General features: G+C 48.9%; 1 protein-coding gene across 4 annotated transcripts in view; it reads right to left on the minus strand.

Annotated features, from left to right (window-relative positions):
- Window positions 1-1,790: 1,790 nt before the first annotated feature.
- The window catches only part of Hnf4a (hepatocyte nuclear factor 4 alpha), a 55,861-nt gene continuing 36,279 nt past the window's right edge, over window positions 1,791-21,372 (minus strand). For 3 of the 4 annotated variants that reach the window (XM_063248292.1, XM_063248293.1, XM_003467670.4), the window contains exons 4-10: window positions 16,905-17,011; window positions 16,165-16,320; window positions 12,634-12,721; window positions 11,655-11,810; window positions 9,139-9,375; window positions 5,731-5,883; window positions 1,791-4,772 (exon numbers count right to left, since the gene is read on the minus strand). In XM_063248292.1, the coding sequence (XP_063104362.1) occupies window positions 4,630-4,772; window positions 5,731-5,883; window positions 9,139-9,375; window positions 11,655-11,810; window positions 12,634-12,721; window positions 16,165-16,320; window positions 16,905-17,011 (1,040 nt within the window). In that variant the 3' untranslated portion in view covers window positions 1,791-4,629. The remainder of the gene's footprint in view (window positions 4,773-5,730; window positions 5,884-9,138; window positions 9,376-11,654; window positions 11,811-12,633; window positions 12,722-16,164; window positions 16,321-16,904; window positions 17,012-21,372) is intronic. The other variant, XM_003467671.4, reaches the window with a different exon arrangement.

Genomic DNA, 21,372 nt, shown 5'->3' on the forward strand with positions numbered 1-21,372 from the left:
TAGTAACCCACTTTGATTTCCTATTAACTTGATTTGAAACCCTGTATTGCTCTCACCATCTTGTTTTGGCTGATTTTCCTCTTCTGTTATGCTTGATAGTACCGAGTTTGAAATTATAGGCAACAACTATGAAGTCAATAAGATTTATTATGATTTATTAGTCTGGTTGACTATTATCTTCTTTTGAAGTCCTCTAATGTCTCCAATGTTTTGGTTTTATTGGTCTCATTCTTTACTGTTTTGTTCAATTTTATTATAACTGATGATATAGGCAATTCTTTTTAAGACAACAAGAGGCATTATGGTAACCATTGTTGATCATCTTGTATTTTGTTTTTATATTATGTATTATGTCCATCCTTTTGATTTGACTGACTCTGTCCTGTTAAGTCACATTTGATTTTACTTTCTTCAAAAAAAAAAAAAGTAATAAGAACCGTGAGAGTAATAAAACCCAAAATGTGTAATTGTCATTGTACAAAAGAAAGAAAAAGAAAGTGCTCTAAAGGTTATAACTGCGTATATATTTAAGTGTATAAGGTAGACAACCATATTACCGAGTTTTGTTGGATCATTGAACAGAACTGTTTCCAGTCTCACTGTTTGAAAGTCCCCTCTATATGCTTTAATTTTGTAACTTGAACTATTTCTAAGATGACAATATGTAATTAATGATTTCCTACTGTTTATTTTTTCTGAAATTGTGTATAACTTATACATTTTTTCTGTTTTTTTTCCTTTTTTCTCCTTAAATAAAAAAAAAAAAAAACAAAAACAAAAAAAACAAAACCTAAAATGTAACGGCAGAGCCAGGCATGGTAGCCCATGCCTATCAGGCCAGCACTCTGGGAGGCTAAGTCAAAAGGACTGCAAGTTCCAGCTGGGGATGTAGCTCAGTGTGGACCACTGGACAGCTCTCCCTGAATACAGAACAGTCACCCCCACTTTGGCTAACCCTGGCCCTTTCTCCGTGTACTGTTATGTACAGAGCTGGCTAAACCATTTCGTTCTCTAAGCGGTATAAATAGGGCTGGCTGAGGTGCTGATGTGTAATCTCTGAAGCCAAACGACAATCACTGTTTTCCTGCTTCAGTGTTTCCCTAAATGGTTGAGCACAGCGGATACAGAGCCAACACTCTAAGCTGTCAGCTGGGTTCGATCCTCCTCGAGATAAGAGGCTATGACTCCCCAGGGCAGAAGAGGTTTGCACATCAGAAATGGAAGCACCAGCCTCCTTAACATTAAATGCTACCTCGACTGTGTAATGCAGATTGGTCTTTCTGCACATCCTCTGCATGTTGCAGAGCTGCCTTCTGGCCTCCTAGCTGGCCCAGCTCTCAGTACGTATGTAATCCCCACCATCCTCACAGCCTCTCATCCTGTAGCCGCTCCCTTCTTCATGAACTAATAAAATCCGGGTTACGACCTGGGTTGAGGCCTTTGTCCCAATAAACCTTCAACCAGGTAGGTCAGATCCAGGAATATATATATATATATATAATGCCCATAATTATAAATACGTCTTGGTGTTTTTATTCTCGCCATGGGTTGCATTGGAATGGTAGATTGGAATTAACTCGAAATTCTAATAACGTTTCCATGAGATTACAAACATAAGCTGCCTGAACTATAAACTCAGCGTGAAGGCTTTGGATTCAAACACACACACACACACACACACACACACACACACACACACACACACACAGAATATGAAAGCATTTTTTACAATGTAAAGATAGGATTATCTTTATTACTAACACCTAGAAAAAAGACACTCATACAAAGGCTTAGAAAACATATGCACCATTTATTTTATTGTAGTATGAACTTTTGTTTTTTGTTAAAACACATGAGTATGAAATATTTTTGCTTCTTTGCCGCATTGGGCAGCAGTGATGGGAGTTGGGGGGTCAGTGTGGGACCTAATGACATCTCTGTTCTCACAGGAAGATGCAGGTCATGAGAGGATGCAGTCCATTTCTAGGGTTGCTCGATGTGAATTTCACAATTTATCCTACGATGGATCACAGAAAAATCTGGCAAAGGCAACAATAGGCTTGGCCTTTGTAAGAAATTGAGGAGCATCCAGCTGCAGCCCTCTCCTCTGCTGAGAGCTACCTGGATTCTGATGTTCCTGAGAACTTCTTGAAGAGTAGTCCCGGTGAAGGAATTACTATAATTTCCACACTTGCCTTTCACCAACCCCATTTAGTACATCGGATGTAATGTTTTAGGATCACAATGTGGGTTAAAAAAAAAATTCCAGTGTAGTATCCTCAGCTTAGAACCACGAAAGTAAACTGTTCTTTATTTTGTGTTTCTTGCATTGGAATAAAGTTATTGATGTAAAATGGATTTCTCCTCCAGAAAAGGTGGACTAGGGGCAGAGAAATGACCTGCTGCCCCAGAAGATTGCTACTGTTAAAGGCCACCATTACCCCACTCCATGGGCAGTTCTCTCAACTTTGCTCCCAGAGAGGCCTGAGTGACATTAGTGGCAGGGGGACTGGATGAAGAGCCAGAATGACCAGAATGATTCCAGCTTCTCTGCTTCATGCAGACTGGACTGAGCCATTTGGCTGGGAATTCTGGAGCACTGGGGTGAGGGTGGCTGGGGGAAGCTTGAGAGCTCTGAGCAGGTTGTGGTTGTTCCTACAATCTGAGAGTTGGCTTGCTGGAGTGGGGAGGCCAGTCTTGACAGCTTCAGAATACAGATCCCTCTGAAATATGGCCCCAGTAAGTCTCCATACCTGTCTTGCCACAAGAAACAATCACCAATGGTGGAATATCTGGCTCCTGGGTACAGCTCCCCATCTGCTCAGAAGGGTCAACCTTGGGCAGAGCGTAGGTAACCAGTCTAACAGCTCACTCTCCTACCTAATCACAGCTATAGTCTTAGGACACATTCCTTTTAGTCCCACTGGTCAGTAGCATTTTTCAGAATCCCCCCCAAAGCCATCAAGTTCTACAGGGATCAGGATATAGCTCAGCAGCATGGTGCCTGCCTGGTAAGCACAAGGTCTTGAATTCAATGGCTGGTACCAAAACAAAAAAAAGATTCTTAGAGGGATGATTGGCTGGTTGCCCTATCCTGGGGTTTAATGTTTCCAGAATGTACTTTGAGTGATGCTCGCTAGAGCAAGCCTCAAAGTCAGACTTTATAATCCTCCCCTGCCCTTCATCCATCTATAGACTGACAGACCAGATTGGTTTGTCTCCCAGGAACAAGATCCTTATTGCCCCTCTGCCAGAGTTTAAGAGTGAAAAGCAGTCAAGAATCATGAATTTGCCTTCATATTTATCAGCAAACAGGACTCTGAACCTTCAGTGGACCTGAGTGTTGGCAGGTCTTCTAAAAAGATGAGCCTCTGGGTTCTGAGGCTGGTGAAGGACCAGAGAGTCCCTCAATGGGATCACAGTGAAAACAGGGGTTCATACTGTGATCTGGGGAGACCTGGGTTCATGACCTGTCTCAGTCACTCACTATCTGTACGAGCTTTAGACTTAAAAATCCCTTAACTTCTTAGAACTCAGCTGTACCTTCAGAAATAGTCTCTAGGTAATAGAGAGGGTTCCATGAGACACTGGATGTCTGATGCTTAACGCAGAGTCTGGACAGGAGGATGCGCTTGAGACAGGCCTAGGAATAATCAACTTCAGTCTCATCTGCAGATCATCCACCCCCTGCTTGACTCTCAAACCTCTCATTTTCATTACATCTTGAGCCCCATCCGACTTGCTGCTCCCTCCCAATCTTGCACCCTTTGAAGGATGCTGTATTAATCTTCTGACAGCCTGGGCCCTCCCTCAACACCACTCCTGGCCTCAGGATGGCATTCAAGGCCCCATGCTCCCACACTCTCCCAAGTCCCATTGCAGCTGTTAACCTTGGATTGTTTGCTTATTGTTCGAAGCCCACAGGGACCATCACTCCAAGAGCTCACCCCAGTGCTTGAAGAAGGGAAGCGAGGCAGGGCCAGAGGAGGAGGGATGGTGTCATGCTGCCGGCAGTCTCCTGCCTTGATGAGCCCCAGTCAGCGCTTATAGAGTGTTCCAAGATGCCTGGGGAATGGCTTAAAAGTCCTCCTCGGCCTCCAGAGAGAGGAAAGCTGGCCAAGGAAGGTGACAGCAGAAGGCAGAGAGGGAATTTGAGGTGAAGGCCAGTAGAAGAGGGAGCAGTAAGGTGCCACGACCTGACCCAACCTCACAGGGCTGTGACTGGACACCATAACCAGGAGGAGAGAGCAGGGTCCCAGCTGCGGGGAGAGGGAGCTGTGGCTAAGCAAGGCCCCATGCCGCTCCAGTCAGCTGTCCTTAGTGGGTGAAGAAGCTGGGCTTTGGATGAAGGTGGAGGTGGTGGCTTCAACACGAGGCAAGTTGTCCCAGGCAGCAGAGGGCTTTCCAGCTGGTGTCTCCCCCAGTCAAAGCCCTATCGTCCGGAGCACGGGCTCAAGGGTGGCAATAGGATATGGCCCTCGGCCCATGTTCCTGGGCTCTTTCCCCTTTCCATTCCTGCTCTGGAACTGGCCCTCTTGTCACGCCTCCTGTGGCTGTGACCAAGCAGTCACTGGGCATTCTGTGAGGGGGCTGGGGTGAGCTGGCAGAGCCCCGGCCCCAGGCAGCTAGCTAGATGACTTCCTGCTTGGTGATGGTCGTCTGGGGTATGGCAGAAGGGGGCTTGACGATCGTGGCAATGGCTCCTGGCAGGAGTTTGTAGGGCTCGGACCCTGAGCCACCAGGCGGTGAGGGTTGTGGAGTCTCAGGCGTGGCTGAAGGGACAAAGAAACAGAAGCTGCTTAAAATTCCAGGCTCTGAGGAAGTAAATGAAGAGCTCTAGGAAAGTTCTTCCTTTTCTGTGAGACTTAATTTCCTCTTTCATAAAATGAAGTAATTAAACTAGATAATCTCGAAGGTCTCTAATGGCTTGATCATTCTACAAATTCCAAGTCATAAAATTTAAGTTCTGTGAGGCCTGGTAGGTCCGACCACCCATCTCCTCCATCCTTTTGTATGGACACTTAGGTGACTTCTCCCAAAACCAGAGTCCAGGTTGGACTGTCCTGTGACATCCCCAGTGATACATTTAATAGGGATGGTCTTTCTTGGGACAAGGAGTAGCAGTTGGTGGAATCTGGGGTTAACTGGCATCAAAAGTACCATTTCTTTGATATTTAGGAAATGAATAACAGAACCAATTGGTTCCATTCCCTCCAGTGCATGGCTAACTCCATTCAATGGACAGTTTTCCCAAAGAACAACTTTGATGAAATACCATTTCATCTGAGTGAACCACTGCACCCCAGGGATAATCTTATTCTCTGGAGATCTGTGTCCAATGAGAGATTTCACCTCGGAGGTCTAGTCCAGTGGACATCCCTACCTAAATGACAGTCTCCTCCAATGGTTTAACAGACAGCCTCACCCAGTTGGGCAGCCTTCCTTCAGTGAACACTTTGACCTAACAGATAATGTCCCCTAATGGACTTCTCACCCAATGGTAACTATCCAGCGGATTGGCTCATCCCAAGTACAGTTACATTTAGTAGAGGTTGTCAGTCACCCTACTGAAGACACATCCTCACCGAATGAACAGCTCTGACAAACCTCACCCCCATTCCCTACCCCAGAACACAGAGAACAGTTGTACCCCATTTTCACCTCTAGACTCAACCTCCTCCCCTGCCCCTCCCATCCGCACCCCGGTAGGGGAGAACCCATGTTGCCCACCTGCCTGCCCCCTGGGTTGGGGCCACTCACACATCTGTCCGTTGCTGAGGTGAGTGGGCATTGTGTTGGCAACAATGACATTGGTGCCCATGTGCTCCTGCATCAGGTGAGGGTGCAGCGGGTGGTGAGCATGAGGTGCATCACTGGAGGACCCTGCAGATGGAGGAGAGGTTGATCAAGAAAGAGAATCAAGGATAAGGACCAGGGGCCTGGAGTCACCATCTTCCTCAGGCACGACTAGGCTGCCTCAGCCCTGCCAGAGCCTACGTGACTCTTGGTCCTGCATTAGTAAACCAGAGCTACCATTCAAGTCCATAGGTTTCCTGGGGATACTGAGAGGATGCAAGAGACCCAGAGAACAAGTGTGATTTCAAAGAAACTAGGAGCACAAGAGGAGCTCTAACTATAATAATTAGTGTGTTGGCCGCACAGTGATACAATGGATTTAATCAGTGTTTCTCAAAGTCCTTTCCAGGTGAGTCCTCTGACCTCAGGTCCTCTCTCTGCTTCACCCTTCACATCTCTGCTTCGGCCAAGCTGCCCACCTGGCGCATCTACTTTTCCTAGTATTTTCTGATCTTTGTGTCTTCATTCACATTGCTTCATCCACCAGAGATGCCTTCTCTGTCCTCTGCCAGGTCTGTAGACCCAAATCCCACTCAGATATTTCATCATTTTGGAAATCACTTTTATTCTATTTCTTCTCCTTCACCAGAATTCCCATTGTAATTTATCTGAAATGCACCTTTTGGAAACAAACACTTCTGTCTATGATTTTTACAATTATAGCCACATTTTACTTTTCTTTGAGGGCCTAGAAAGTGCCTGGAGTACGGTAAACGATTCAACAGGATTCAGGGAGTGATAGAAACAGACAGTGTGTGTAATAGGCTGTGGTCATTAATATGCTATTGATGGAACTTTAAGCCTTGTAACAAATAGTCTTCTATCCTTTGTTTTAAGGTTAACTAACAATTATTGAGTATCTAACATATGCCAGGTACTAGTTTATAGCTCTTCTCATGTTTTATACAATTAATCCTTGAGGGTGGATACCATTATTATCTCATTAGATAAGATAATGTATCTAGAGAGATTAATTTACCCAAATTTATATGGCAACAGATCACAAGATACTAATGCCAATCCCAATGAAACCTGATTCATAACAACCCCATATTCACAGAGTCAATATGAAAGTGAAATAAACTGCTGGCTGGGCCTGGTGGTACATGATTGAAATCTGAGCTCTCTGGGAGGCTGAGGTAGGAGGACTGCAAGTTTGAGCCCCACTCTGGGCAACTTAGGGATTTAGCAAGATTCTGTCTCAAAATAAAAACTAAGAATAAAGAAGGCTGAGAATGTAGTTCAGTGCAAAGGCCTTGGGTTCAATCCCTTGCACTGAAGGATTAAAAAATGCCACTGGTGGTTGACAGCAGTTGGAGATAATTGGGGATAATTTTGAACCCCTTGGGAGACATGTGACAATATCTGTGGACATTTCTGGCTGTCATCACAACAGAAGTGCTACAGATGTCTCACAGGCAGAGGTTAGCGATGTAGCTAAACAATGCACAAAAAGTCTCTCAGCAAAGAAGCATCAGTCGTGCTCACAGACCCTTCCTTAGCACCACGTACTTCTCCTCCGAAGCCTTCACTGCAATCCTCCACACTTGGTTTCTCCTCCCGTCCTTCCAGCTCACTCCGTCCAGGACCATCCCTGAGAAAGGCCTTCAGGCCTACTGAGGTGATCCTTTGCCCACTCCCACTTCTCACCATCTATCTCCCCATCTTTATGTTTCATTTAATTTAAATGGGCAGCAGCAGCCAGGACTCCAGGGCCCGTCATTGTGATTCCCCCCTTGAGGTCATCCTTGGCTCCCTCACAGGACATTTTCAGAGGATTGTCTGCTAAGACTCCACTTGTCTCCTTCCCCACTGACTCGCTCTGTAACACCCCCGTCTGGCTTGTATTCTCATAATCCTCTAACACTGCTCTCAACACAGGTGCTGAGAGCCGCCATGTTGCCATCCAATGGACACCTGCTTCCCTCTCCCTGTCTGTCTCCTATCTCAGTTGAATTCAACACCATTAATGTTCTTTCTTCCTGAAAATACACCTTCTCTTGTGTTCTGGAATTTTCTGGTTTTCTCCCACCTCTCTGGCTAAACAGCTTTCCATGGCCTCCTTCTTCCTTGTGACTCCTAAATGCTGGAAAGCCACAGTGCTGCTTTCACTTCAAGTTTGAGCTTGAGACTTGGACATTTAGCTGCCACCTTGATGGCTCAGCATGGAGTCCTAATAGTCCCTTCAGGTTCCACTTAAATCCACTTAATGGATCTCCTGGGGACACGCTGGCCGCCATCCCCAACCCCAACCCCAAGCTGGTTTACTCAGTGTTCCATAGCTCAGGAAATTACTGCATCATCATTTCTGCCACCGAAAGCAAAAATGTAGACTTCGCCCTTGACTCTCCTCTCCCCGTCACTCCCCACCTGTGATCCGTCAGCACATTCTGGGAGTTTTCCTTGGAATATTGTAGATGGCCAAGTTTGTCTCCACAACTCTGCTTCCATGATCCAAGCCTCCCCTGCGCTTCCCATGAGTGGAGATAGTACCATTCCCAGGCCTCTCTGGCCTCTCCCTTCTGCCCCCAAAATTTACTCCCTACCCAACAGTCAGAGTGGTTTGTTTGAAACATTTGTCTGATTGTTTTTACAATAGGTGCCATGCGAATAAAATCTGAATTTTTGACCATGGCCTATGAAGTCATACGTTCGCAATTTTGTTTTTCCCTAATCTGTTTTCATCTCATACAACTCTACCACTTCACAACTTTGCCCTTCCTTCTCAGACACACAACCTTTTCCTGCTGCAGGGCCTGGAACTAATTACTTCTGCTTGGAATGCTCCTCTCTTGGCCTTTAAAGCTTCCATTTCCTTTTGGCCATCAGGTCACAGCACAAAAGTCACCCCTTTCGTGAGGTCTCCTTTGGCCAACTCATCTAATGACTTTTCTTGCTTAAACTCTATACACTACGTGTTTATTTAAAAATCTAGAGTTACCTTCTTTATTGTGTACTTGTTATCATCTGTTCCTGATAAACCTTTTGCACGCACACGCGCACACACACACACACCTGTACACACACTCTGAAGGAAGGCGGAGATCTTGTTCTCCGCTGGGCCTCCAGCACTTTCAACAGTGATGGCATATTCTAGATTCTCAGCCTAAACTAATGGACTTCTGTCCTTGTTCCTATTCTTTTGATGAGGAAACCGAAAGCCAGGCAGATTAAGCAACGTGCCCAGAGCCACACAGTGAAGCGGTAACAGAGGTAAGCTCAGGTTTGCACAAGGACTTTCCTGGACAGGGGCCCCCAGCACTGCTCCGGGGCCATACGGACCTCCCAGCAGCATCTCCTGCAGCAGGTTGTCGATCTTGGCCATGCCAAAGAGCTTGATGAACTGGATCTGCTCAATCATCTGCCAGGTGATACTCTGCAGCGTGGGAAGCAGCAGCAGCAGCTCGCCAAAGCGGCCGCGTGAGTCATACTGGCGGTCATTGATGTAGTCCTCCAAGCTCACCTGGACCTGGGAGCGCAGCCGCTTGATCTTGCCTGGGTCGCTCAGCCCCTTGGCATCTGCAGCGGGAGGGAATGGCAGGGAGATAAGTGGGACCCAGATGTCCCCCACGTGTGGGGTCCAGGTTGGAGAGTGGAGTGACCCAATGCTGCATGGAGAGTCCACAACAGTGCTGAAACAAAGATTTGGGGTGTTCAACAACTACAGCACCCTAGCGCAGATGGTGCCTCCCCAGATCTGGGTAAACATATATATATATATTTCCTCCTAAGACACCAAGTGCAGGAGTGACAGAGAGATGGGGTACAGAAGGTGTGATCTCAGGAAGAGGCTCAGTAGGGCACACTCATTATACACATAGGCACACTGAGGCATGGGACAAGGAAAGGACTTGCCTCAGGTCACACAGCCAGGTGTTGGCAAAGCCACGAGGTTGACTCTGGGTTCCTGACCCACAGCTGAAGTCCCATGAGCCAGACCCCAGCACACGCTGCCTCTGCTGCACTGAGCCCTTCCCCACCTGCTGTTCCTGCCGTCTGTGACTCAGCGGAGGCTTCACCGGCTCCAGGGAGTCCTCTCCACCCTACCCTCCTAGGTCCCGTTACACATCCGTCAGGCCCCTAAGTTTCCTCCTCACTGTTCACCGCACGGGCTGGAATCATGTCGTGGTTAGGCCACGAGCAGTGCATGAGTAGGCACGGGTCCTTTATTGCCATTTTAAACTGAGTATCACACCACACACTACTTCATAGTTAGTACTTACAGACAGATAACTGGAGGAAGGAGAGAGGAAGAAACGATGATGTAAAAAAAAATGAGTAAATTCTATATCCTTAATTCAATACATTATTTTTTGTACTTTAATCTCATCTTCCATGAAAATAATTATGAGCAAAGGAAGCAGCAATAAAAGAGTTTGCCCTGGTTTTTAGTGGGCTTTCTTCACTGCATATTCAGTCAACAAACTTTCCTTGAGCACCTCCTACACACCGGGCCTGCATGACGTCCCCTGCCTTCCCAAGCAGGCTGTGGTCTCTGTCTCGGCACCATAATCCCACGCTAGCCCCACATGTGTTACTGAGCGCTTTCTTCCTTCCCAGCTTTGTGTCAAGCACTGCACAACATAGAGCCTAGGCCAGACTCTCGGCAAAACCAGAACCAGAAATCTCGCCCTCCAGACACTGGGGAATAGTGTGTAGAAGGTAAGAACATGGGCTTGAGAGATAGCTAGGTGTAGACTGATGAGCATTTGCTGTTACTACCAGAAGTGATCTGTATGCTGACAGTGCCTGGCACACAGTAGGTCCTCTCTGACATGTTAGAGGGGAGGGAGGCGTATGCGCCTCTGGCACTGTGGCACCACGACACTGGGGAGAGAAAGCAGGCTTGGCACAAAGATGTGACTATAAAGATGTTTTGTTTAAAAAAAAAAAAAGGTAAGTATAAGAGTCAATAGGTGGAATGGAGACGGGAGAGCAGAGCAAAGGCTGGTGAAGTATCTTCTCTTGCTGTGTTCAAGGTTAGGAGACACTGTCCCCAGGTGACAGGACCAGAAATAAAGTGTGACAACGTAACTGAGAGCCGCAGAGGTGACCAGGCGGGCATGAACAGTAATAAAATTCCATGGGGAGTATGGGGGGGAGATGGGAATAGTGGTGGGTGAGAGTGAACCCCATAGCCAGAACAGGTGGAAATGCATGACCTAAAATGGATAAACCAAGCACCATGGGGCTGGGGTTGCAGCTCAGTGGCCGAGGGCTTGCTAGCATGTGCTATCCCTCGCTCCACAAATACAAAACAAAACAAAATGAGAAATACAATGCTTAGCAGTTTTTCAAACTGTGAAAATAACAGCAAAAGAAATAGTTGAAAGACTCAGATATGTATCCTGGAGCATAGGCTTTAGGCTGGAAAAGTCAGGTGTGTTGAAGAGAACGACTTGCACTGTCAGTTTGTAGAGACTATCTTGATGAAGTTTTTTGAGGAAAAGAAACAAGGGTTAAATAAAAGGAAGATAGAGTTCAGGAGAAAGGGGAAAAGGGGGAGGAGGGAAAAAACTGTCTAGGCCTTTGGAGTCAGGGCCTTGACAAGTTCCATCACCTCTTTGAACCTCGATTTGCCTCATCTATACAATGGGGCTGATGAAACAACCGATCCTGATGTCATGACAATAAGATAGGCTGTGAATCCAGCAGAAGTCTAACAGAAGGTCTAGGGCATCAGGGATGGGTTAGGACAGTGGTGGCGAACCTACGGCGTGCATGCCACAGTGGGCTGCTTGCATCGCTGATAGCTCTGAAAGTTTTGCCATCACTGGGACAGGAGGTGAGAATAGTACCTGGGTCAAAGAAGATGATGGCTTTGAGGCAGGCATACTCATTGTCATCGATCTGCAGCTCCTGGAAGGGTAGCACCAGCTCGTCCAGGATGCGAACGGACACTCGGCTCATCTCGGCCAGCTCTGGGCAGTGCCGGGGGACAATGTAGTCATTGCCTGGGTGGGGTTGGGAGGGAGAGAGAATGGGCAGTCACATTGGGCTGGGGATTGCAGATGGTAATGAGCTGATACCATGGAAGGAGGATCATCACACCCACTGACAAATCAGAGACTCAGATAACAAAGGTGCTTAGAATTGGGTTATAATTCAAACTTAAGTTTTTTTTAGGGCTCCTTTCATGTCAGCCAGGCTTCTTTTACCAATCTGACTCAACACTGGGACATTTGAGAGGACACTTGAGAGGGAGAAAAACACCAAATTTAAGGGGCCAGATTCTGGAGCTGGAAACTATTTGTTTAGTACTTGGATTTATCTCAGGACCTTTGCACATCTCCAGCCCTTTCTTTATTTTTTATTTAGGACAGGGTCTCATTAAGTATTTAAGTTGCTCAGGCTGAGCTGGAATTTGCAGCCCTCCTGCCTCAGCCTCCCAGAGCACTGGGATTGTAGGTGTGCACCACCACAGTAGCACTGTTGTATTAAAAGAATACAGCATAGCTTCTGGCATACAGGGTGTGTCCCCAGCCTCCCCTTGGTCCTACTCCAAAGAGAATGGTAAGCACAGATGATTCCAGGAATAACTGTCTATGCTCTAACTTGAAGGCTGGGGAAATTTCATTCCTCGTATCCTTGATTCCTGGTTGAGGAGTTGAGAACCAAGTCCTGGCAGGCTCTGTTGGTAAGCCTGAGCGAGGACAGGGCCACCCTCGATCTGTTCCCGCCACCCTGTGTGCCACCACAGAGGCAGCCTTTGCTCGAGTGTGCTCCACACAGGGCATCCCTCCATGGAGACCCATCTGGGACCGGCAGCCTCCTCACCCAGGAGCAGCACGTCCTTGAACACCATGGATCGCTTGGTGGCTCCCAGCAGAAGGTGCTCACCGGCGTGGGCTCTGAGCAGGGCCACCTGGAAGACAGAAGGGATAGAGTCTGGCCTCTGCACCCCTGGGGAAGGCAGCTTAATGCTCCCTGCTGCTCCTATTGACTGAACTATGAAATGAACATCATAAAACTGCTGTCTTCCTCCCATGACTGATAAAATTAGGGACCCGGAAAGCAATGAGCAGAACAGAGGCCTCAGAGCTGGGATGGCTCTCGTTGACTCTGCCCTTGAACTCCTGTGACCTTGGGCCTCATCTGTGTGTCTGGAGCATCTATGCACTCTGAGAACTCTTTTGAGCAGCTCTGATTCTCAAAATACCCTGTTAACCTAAGCATCCTAAAACTGTGGATCCCAGATTCCTACCCCTGGACCAGCCACAGAGACTCCAGAAAGATACTTTATGGAAACAGATTTTTAGACCCAACTACCAGAGATTCTGCTTCTGGATGTGTCAGGAGAACCCAGGAATTGGCATTCAACAAGCTCCTCAGTTGACTTGGGGGAAATCACTGGTCCAGAAAATCTCCAGGGCATTTGTCTGCTTGGCATTGCAGGATTCTAGTATTCTGAGAGAACATTACAGAAATTTGGATGTGGATATAGGTTCTCAGAACTGGCTTGTCCTAAGGCACAGGTTCAGCAGAGACAGCAGCCAGCCCTCTTCCCCACGGGGAGGAGCAGTAGCCCACGGAGACTGAAGCCTGAGGCTGGGGCCCGGCAGGCACAGGAGACACTGCCCTGCCTGTGAAGCCATCTGCCCAGCACTTGGGTGGGGACCACCGCTGGGCTAGACTAGAGGATTTAGTCTGCGAGGTGGGGCTGGGAGTTTGGAGGTTCTTTGGCAACCCCAAGGAGTAAGGTTAAAATTCTGCTTTTCTGTCCTTGATTTGATAAATGTTACACATCTATAAGTGCCAGACACTTCTAGACAATGGGGCACAAAGGTGAAAACAGAGGGACAAGGACTCTAACCTTACAGAACTCATGTAGGATGGGTGACAGTATGTGAAGTAGGAAAGAAGGGACTAGGACAGGGGCGACAGTGCTTTGAGGAGGAGGGAGGGGAGAAAGGAAGCAGGAGAGGAAGAAGGGAGGAAAGGAGGGAGGGAGGAGGAGGGGAAGGCTGTGTGGCAGAGAGCAAAGGGGCAGGGGTAGCTGCGTGACGTGGCAGGTCAGGGAGGGCCTTTCTACGAAGGCAAAGAAGTTGTAAGGCCTGCAATAACCCTGGCATATACTAAGTTTCGGTATGTATTTGTTGGATGGATGGATGGATGAGTGGATGGACAGAAGGGAGGGAGGAAAGAAAAGGAATGGATGCCTGAGTCAACATCTTGTCTTCCTTTCCAGGTCTATTCCCGCCTGGCCAGTCCCATGTCTTCGCCCCTCCCGTCACCCCATTGCCAGAATCTTATGAGCAAGACTTAAAAAGAAAAAATGGGAATACTTGGAGATGCAGACCTAATTTCCATGAGCAGCACACAGGGAAGCAAGGGTGATAATGACCAAGCACCTCAAATCATTCAGGGGCTTGTGCAGAGTTCCAGCCAAACCAGTGGCTCCCAAACTGTAAGACGAAGGGCCCATATTCAATCCCAGCTCTGAGGCCATCTTGCTCTGTGTTTTGAGCTGTCACTTTGTCTCCCTGGTCTCAGTCCCTTCCAGCTGTACCCAGCCTTCTAGGTCTCAGTGAGCTTATGTCCACAAACCAAGATGCACACAAACTTGGAAGCCTGTTTCTGTGACAACATTGATTTAAGAATGATGTCCTTTGGAGGACGGTGTCCCCCAGATCTCCAAGGCTGGGAAAGATGGCCTCCTTATGCAGCTATGAATGAGTTTCCAGGTCCACCCTGACATGGCAGCTGTGCTGGGGAGTGGGCAGGCAGGGGGTGGTGGCGTTAATGATTGTCCTGTGTTACTGGCTACCCATCACTGCCCTCTGAGAATGCTCTGAGCCCCAGCCAGGGAGGTTTGGGTGGGAAATCGAGGTTAACAATTGCTCAGCTTGGGGGTATCTTGTCCTGCTAAGCCCCTGGGAAGGAACAGAGGGGATTAAACATTAATGCAGACTCTCCAGCAGAGGGACTGGGGCCAGAGCACAAGTGGCTGGGAAGAAGGCAGGGGCAGTTTAGACAAGATCCTTGGCACATCAATTTTCCTAACACAACGAGGAATCCAGGGAAGAGGTCTCTGGTCCAGCTACTAAGGAGCAGCCAAGCCAGGATTCTCCTAGGGCAACCACTGGCCAACCTCACAGTGGCCCAAAAGGCTCCAGCCAAAGGAATTGGGGAAACACTGGTTTCACGGAGAGGCAGCTGCCTGGCTGCAAGTCTTCTGGAAGCTTTCAGAGGCAGGCATGCATTGTCAGTGTCCCATGCTTCCTTCAAAGCTGGACAGGTACTCCAGTGTAGCTGTCCTTTCTCAGGTAAGGACATTTTCAAAGAGGCCACGGGCTGCTCTGGCCAGAGCTGTCACATATAATATCTCAGAGGTTCCCCTGTCCTCAGACACAGTATCCTTCTCCAGCCCTTTCCCCAGAGACATTTACAGTACTCCAGAGAACGCATGTTAGGAAAGGAAATGCTGGGTTAAGTCATCTTTGTGGATATAAGGGAGAAACCAGCACAGGGGAGGCCAGCTGTGGTCAACTACGTGTGCTCCATGATCCTGTGCTTTTCAAACAGACTCACTACGCTTCCCCTGCAGAAGGAGTTGTCACTTTTCATCTGTAAATGAAATGCCCTTCTTCCAAAGAGTCTACAGATTTCCACCCCCAAATTTGCTATGCATACACCCAGCTTCAGACTACGATACTCCTCTCTTTTTGAGGGCCTGTGCTCTATTTCTTTTGGTTTACTTTTAAAGTTTTGCCTTAAGAAAAAGAAATCTTTTTATGCTTCTTCAAAAAAGAAGTAAAAGAAAAGATACCAAGTCCATCCTCAGTCCTCCCGATAGCACTTTGGGGTGAATAATTCCCACTTGGCAGATAAGAGGACAGAGATTCAGAGAGAGGGAGTGACTTGGTCGAGGATGACCCAGGAAACGCAGAGCTTCAGGCCGATCCCCACGTCCCTGGGCCTGAGTCCCTGTCACTACCTCCCCACCCCCACCTCCCGGCCAGGAGAGCTATGCAGCGCTGGGGTGAGGAGCCCGAACTTTGCACTTTGGAGCTTCCCTGGCTAAGTTCTAATCCCAGCTGTGCTGGATACCAGTTATATGACCTTGAGCAAGTTACTTAACCTCTCTCTGTCCTTGTTTCCTCACCTCTAAGATGGGAAGAAGAGAAGCATCTATCCATAGACACCCGGAGGATTCTGTGAGCTAATATTTACAACTCAAATGTGAGTGCTATGTGTGTTTTGTTGAATAAGCCAAATCCATCCATTTCCATGTTACATCCCAGGAGGGCCAGCAGGACCCTGGCAGCCCAGTGCCCAGCGTTGTCCACCGAGCCTTTCTGCCCTCACCTGGTCGTCCAGCGGGAGCTCACAGAAAGCCGGGATGTACTTGGCCCACTCCACCAGTACCAGCAGCTGCTCCTTCATGGACTCACACACGTCTGCAATGTTGGCAATCTTCTTGGCCCGAATGTCACCATTGATTCCGGAGACAGGGGAAGTGATCTGCAGGAGACAAGAAGTGCTGTGGCTGGCAGCTCCCCATCTCCTGTCTCTTGCATGAGGCCTGCTCCCCAGAAAGTTTCCCTGTGTGTACTTCTAGCTCTGGAAGGAAGCTCATTGGAAACAAGGGAGGACCCCAAGATGAGGGAAGGGGTTCCCTATGGACTGTTGCTGCCCCTGCCTTCTCCTCCAGCCCCTAAGAACCCAGGAGCCCTTGTCCCTAGTGAGGCAAAAATCACCACCCCCATCTTGTAGATGAGACACTGTCACCAGAGAGGTGCCATGACTTGCCTAAGGTCATGCAGCGAAGGATGGGGGCAGATCCCCTTTTGGTAACCGGATCCAGTGATCCTGTTTCCCTGGAGCTCATCTCAGGTTCTCATAGCCCCGCTTGGTCTGTGAGCGAGCTGCCAGATGAACTGTCCAGTGCTGAGAACCCCAGACCTAGGGTGAGTTCTGTCTTGGCTACTGAACTAACTATGGCATTGGACTCAGTTTCCCTGTGCTCCAGGGCCTGGCTAGGAAGGACAGAGATAGAGGAAGTGAGACTCTGCAGTGTGGGATGTGGATGGGAGCGTGGCCCATACCTGCTGGGACAGGACCTCTGCCTGCAGGAGCGCGTTGATGGAGGGCAGGCTGCTGTCCTCATAGCTGGACCTCCGTGTGCTGATGCGGTCCCGCTCGTTCTGGACAGCTAGGAGGGGCAAAGAGAGAACTGAGGGGGGAAGCAAATGGGTAGGGGAGGTGTGGGGGAGAGAGCTCTATCCAGGGGGTGCCAGGTAAGGGGGACACTAGTGGGGATGGCAGGGCAAGGGGACACCCACAGCAGGGAACCCAGCTTAGTATGCAGGAGATGCAGAGATGCAATCTAACTCAGCTCACAGGAGAACTTTCCAGACACCAGAGCAGCCCCCCTCATGGTGGGGAGTTCCTGCGGGATTTACTGGCCCATGCCCAGGGGCATAGAATATAGCAAAAGGCTGAGGCAGGGTCTGGAGCACTGATGGGGGCTCTCTTTTTTTTTTTTTTTTTTTTTTTTTTTTTTTTTGGTCTTTTTCATTTTTATCAGTACCAGGGATCAAACTCACGACTGCCTGCTTGCAAGGCAGGCGCTTATGCTGCTGAGCTAAATCCCCAGCCTCTAAGTGGGGGGGCTCTCTTGAGATCACAGATCTTCAGGCTCTATTTAGGAGACTGTATCTCTCTAAGTGAAAGTATATAGGAGAAAAGCAAAAGAAATTGCTCCATACGACACAGCTGACCCAGGGATTCCTGAACACCAGGCAGAAGCTGTGGACAGGACACTTGGAGACCCCACCTGCCTGGCAGCCTGTCCTCCATGCCCAGTCTACAAGATGAGACCACCTCCCTCTTGCCCCATGCTGACCACTCTTTTAGAACACAGGAACCAGGACATCTGTCCCCACAGTCCCCAGGCCCACCATCCGCCCCAATCTGAGTCCAGGCTCAAGATACCAGATGGCCTTTCCACCATCTGGGCCACCCCTTGGCATCCACAGTGCCTCACTGGGGAACCAGGATTTGCTGAGGGGAAGCAGGGCAGAGGAGGATGTGGAAGGCTTGAGCTCCTGCCAACGATTTGCCTCTTGCTCTGTGCTCCTGGGAATAGCATCTTCTTGGAGCCTCAGTTTCCCTGCCCAAAGCTTTCCTTCTCCTCAGCCTCTTCTATCTCTTCCCTCTCATCTCAGGACCTGTAAGTGGACTCTCCCAGTCCCCCTGGCCAACCTTGTCAGGCACCTTCTTCTCCCCTAAACTGCCAGAACAGCCCCTTTTTCAGACTATACCCCTTTATTCTAGTTTTTTTTCAAGGTACCTATGACAGAGCGACTTATTAATTTCTTTATTGTTTTTATCCCCCACCACGCAGGAAATTCCAGAAAATCATAATTCTCTGGCTTGCTGCTGCCACCTCTGGACCCCAGGGTAGGGCGTGCGCAGCAGGCACTGGATGAGATGCGGCTCACTCTCACCAGCACCCTGTTTCTCCCTGGAATGCTGACACCCAGCTGTTCAACTTCCTGTTGACTCTATACATTGTTAAAAGCCAAGTATAAAAGTCAACGGGGTACAGTAGAGATGCCAGGTAGGGAAGCTCCCCTCGCCGCTCCCCTGCCCAGCCCACCACACCCCTCCCTGGCAGCAGCCGCACCCAGCAGGGCGCCGGGGGAGGCAGGGAATGAAAGGGCCACAGTCAGCAGCTGCGGATAGGGCTCCTCAAGGTTAGCTGGCCTTATCAGTGCCCAGCTCGAGCTCAGTCACGGAATGATGTTTTCCAAGTGTTTGCTCAGTATTAGCAGGGTCGGGGACCTAATGTAACTTCCATTGAATATTAACCGACGTGGCCAGAGGCAGAGAGGAGATGGGCTCATCTTTCTAGAGGACCCCAGTGGGGTCTGGGGTGCTCAGCCAGGTTTCTGAGGAAGGGCTCATTAGATGGTCCTGGCCTGGCACCATCCCCTGAGCTTCTGATGCCACAATCTGGATATTCGTCATGAGCTTAACAGCAAGACCAGGCAAGTGTCCATCTCTCTGGTCTCAATTATAGGACACAGTTTTCCACCAGTTGTAGCTTTCTAGCCTCTCAAGTTCTCTCTCAGGAATCTTTGCTCCTCCAGGGAAGGCCCTTCCAGCCACAGAGGGATATCCTCTGACTAGGACAGACTGGCCACTGGGATTTGAAGCCCTCACAGAAGTACAGAGGAAGCTTCAGAATCCTGACCAGAATATGCCTGCCACAGGGATCACTCCAAGTTTCATTCCAGTGAGCTTGATATCTGCTCACCTCTGAGGGGTCCGAGTTCTAGACCTGACTCCACTCCACTCCTACCTGTGAAGTGGGGCGGGGGTTAGACCTGATGACTGCTAGATCCCGCTAGTCTAGAGACACTACATTTCCAGCTCACCCTTTCTGATCTCTGACAACCACTGTTAGGTTTCGGTCCTCAAATCTTCTGGTGGGATTTGCCATTAAGGAAAATCAGTGAAAATATTGTTTCAACTCGCCTAGACTGTGAGGCTTCTACTGACCTCACTTGGCTTTGGGAACTTCCCTTCAGGCTGAGGAGGGATGTTGGAGACTGGCAGACTTCACTAGTAAAGTTAGCAAAAGCCAACTTTCCAGGGATTGGCTGCAGGGCTGTGGAACACTGTGCTACTATGACCCGGTTTCCAAGCTATCTTGTACTATGGTCTTCTGTTAACCCAGGCATGCAAATAAGCACCAGCGTGTACTAGCCCACTCTACTTGCCACAGCAAATCTGCTATTCTCCTGGCATTATGCCCATTTTCCTGGCTTTAGAGACAGGAGGCTGTTTTTCAAGGTTGAGCTAGGGCTGAATGGACTAGGGCTCCCCACCACTGCACCCTAGGAGCTGGGACCTAGGGTCTGTGGACCTGTGAATCATTATATACCTCCCTCACTTTGTAGATGGGAAAACTGGAGCACAGAAGGTATGGACACTACCCTCTGGATATTTAACAAAGACTGACCACATATAGGACAAGGCCACAGGTAGCCTAGGAGTTAGCCACCCACTGCTAACTCCCTTCCACATGCTGGTATTTCTACATAGAAGATTGATTCTGTCAAACAGTGCCTCTTAACACCCTTTCTGGACAGTCATAGCCCCTAAAGTCTTAGGTTACTGGGATAATAGAATCATGGACATTAGAACCTCAGACTGTAGTTCTCAGTCTGGTCTCCAGTATTCACAAAAGTGCACCACATTCTCACAGCACTTCTTAGGCCACAAAGTGGTCCTCAGCTTGGAGGTGAGAGAGGGTGAGGGAATCTCATTCCCATGGAAACTTGGATAAGGGGAGGGGGAATTGCAAAAGCCCTCCTTCATTGGAAAACCACTGAGGTCTGTTTAGAGCAAAGTCTTCAGGTACTGAATTTCCAGCAAAACTCTCCAGCTCAACCTAAGGCCTGCAGGGATGAGACACAGAGGTTTCTGAGAGAGGGAATGTAGAATTCTTGGGCTCAGGGACAGGGACGGGTGATAGGGAGGCTGCTGGGGTCGAGTTCCCCCTCCTCAGGTGGCCTGGGTGGGGCTGAGCTTCCATTGGGCTGGAGTATTTGTGTGTCTGTGTTCTGTGTGTCTGTGCTCAGCACTAGAGCGAGGGCTTGGCTTGTAAGGCATAACCGTGATTTGGAAGTAAAGGTTGGATGTTATCCCAGAGCTGGAGGAGAGTTAAGAAAATAAAGAGATTGACAAATGAACTCAGATAACTTTGAAAAGCATGTAAAAGAGTTTTGCTTTCTGAGCTTGGGCTGAAAACAATTTCTAAACTTTCTCAGGGTCCGGAGGGCACAAGATCTGCAGTGTTGAAACCTCAGCTCTTGCACTAATAGAACGTGAGGCCTTCAGCAAGGTGTTTACTTCTGTGGGCCTCATTTGCTCACACATGGAAGGCAGAGACCCAGTCAAGGTTCCAGCCTCACAGGGTGGTCATGAGACCCAAAGGTGGGAAGAGTCCAACCCAGTGACTGGTATCTGCTGGCAGTAAGAGTCCTTAATGGACAATGTGCTCTGCCATCCCTGTCCCCTGCATCCAGGGTAAGTCTCTGGTCTTGTTCCCACTGTCTACACTGGGGAAACCCTGGAGGGCACCCAGTACCCAAGGAGAGCTAAGTGGCCAAGGCGCTTGTCTCTGGACAAGAAACTCGGGACAGAGCCCTCCCTGTGGGCCACTGTGAAGTCTGGGTGTCATGTTTTCCATTTTCCCTGATGTTAGCAACACTAGATTAAGGGGAAGCACACACCTTGGCTGCCCTGGGTGGCACCAGCAGGCCGGGTGGCAGTTGCTGGGAGCCTGAGTGGCTCAGTGGGAGCTTATCTCTGCATCTTTCTCAAGACCAAGCCCAGCCGCTCCCTGTGGTCAGATCCCCAGGCCCTCCCTCCTTTCAGCCATTAGCCAGTCGCCCTGGGGCCTGTCACCCAGCCATAAAGTGTGGCTACAGTTGTAAATGACGGTAGATCTCCCAGTTGGCGCAGGTGGGGCAGCGGGGTTCCAGGGGAGGGCCGAGCTCA

Source organism: Cavia porcellus, unplaced genomic scaffold, assembly GCF_034190915.1.
Source record: "Cavia porcellus strain 051 isolate PalLab524CR breed Dunkin Hartley unplaced genomic scaffold, mCavPor4.1 scaffold_5, whole genome shotgun sequence".
NCBI lineage: Eukaryota > Metazoa > Chordata > Mammalia > Rodentia > Caviidae > Cavia > Cavia porcellus.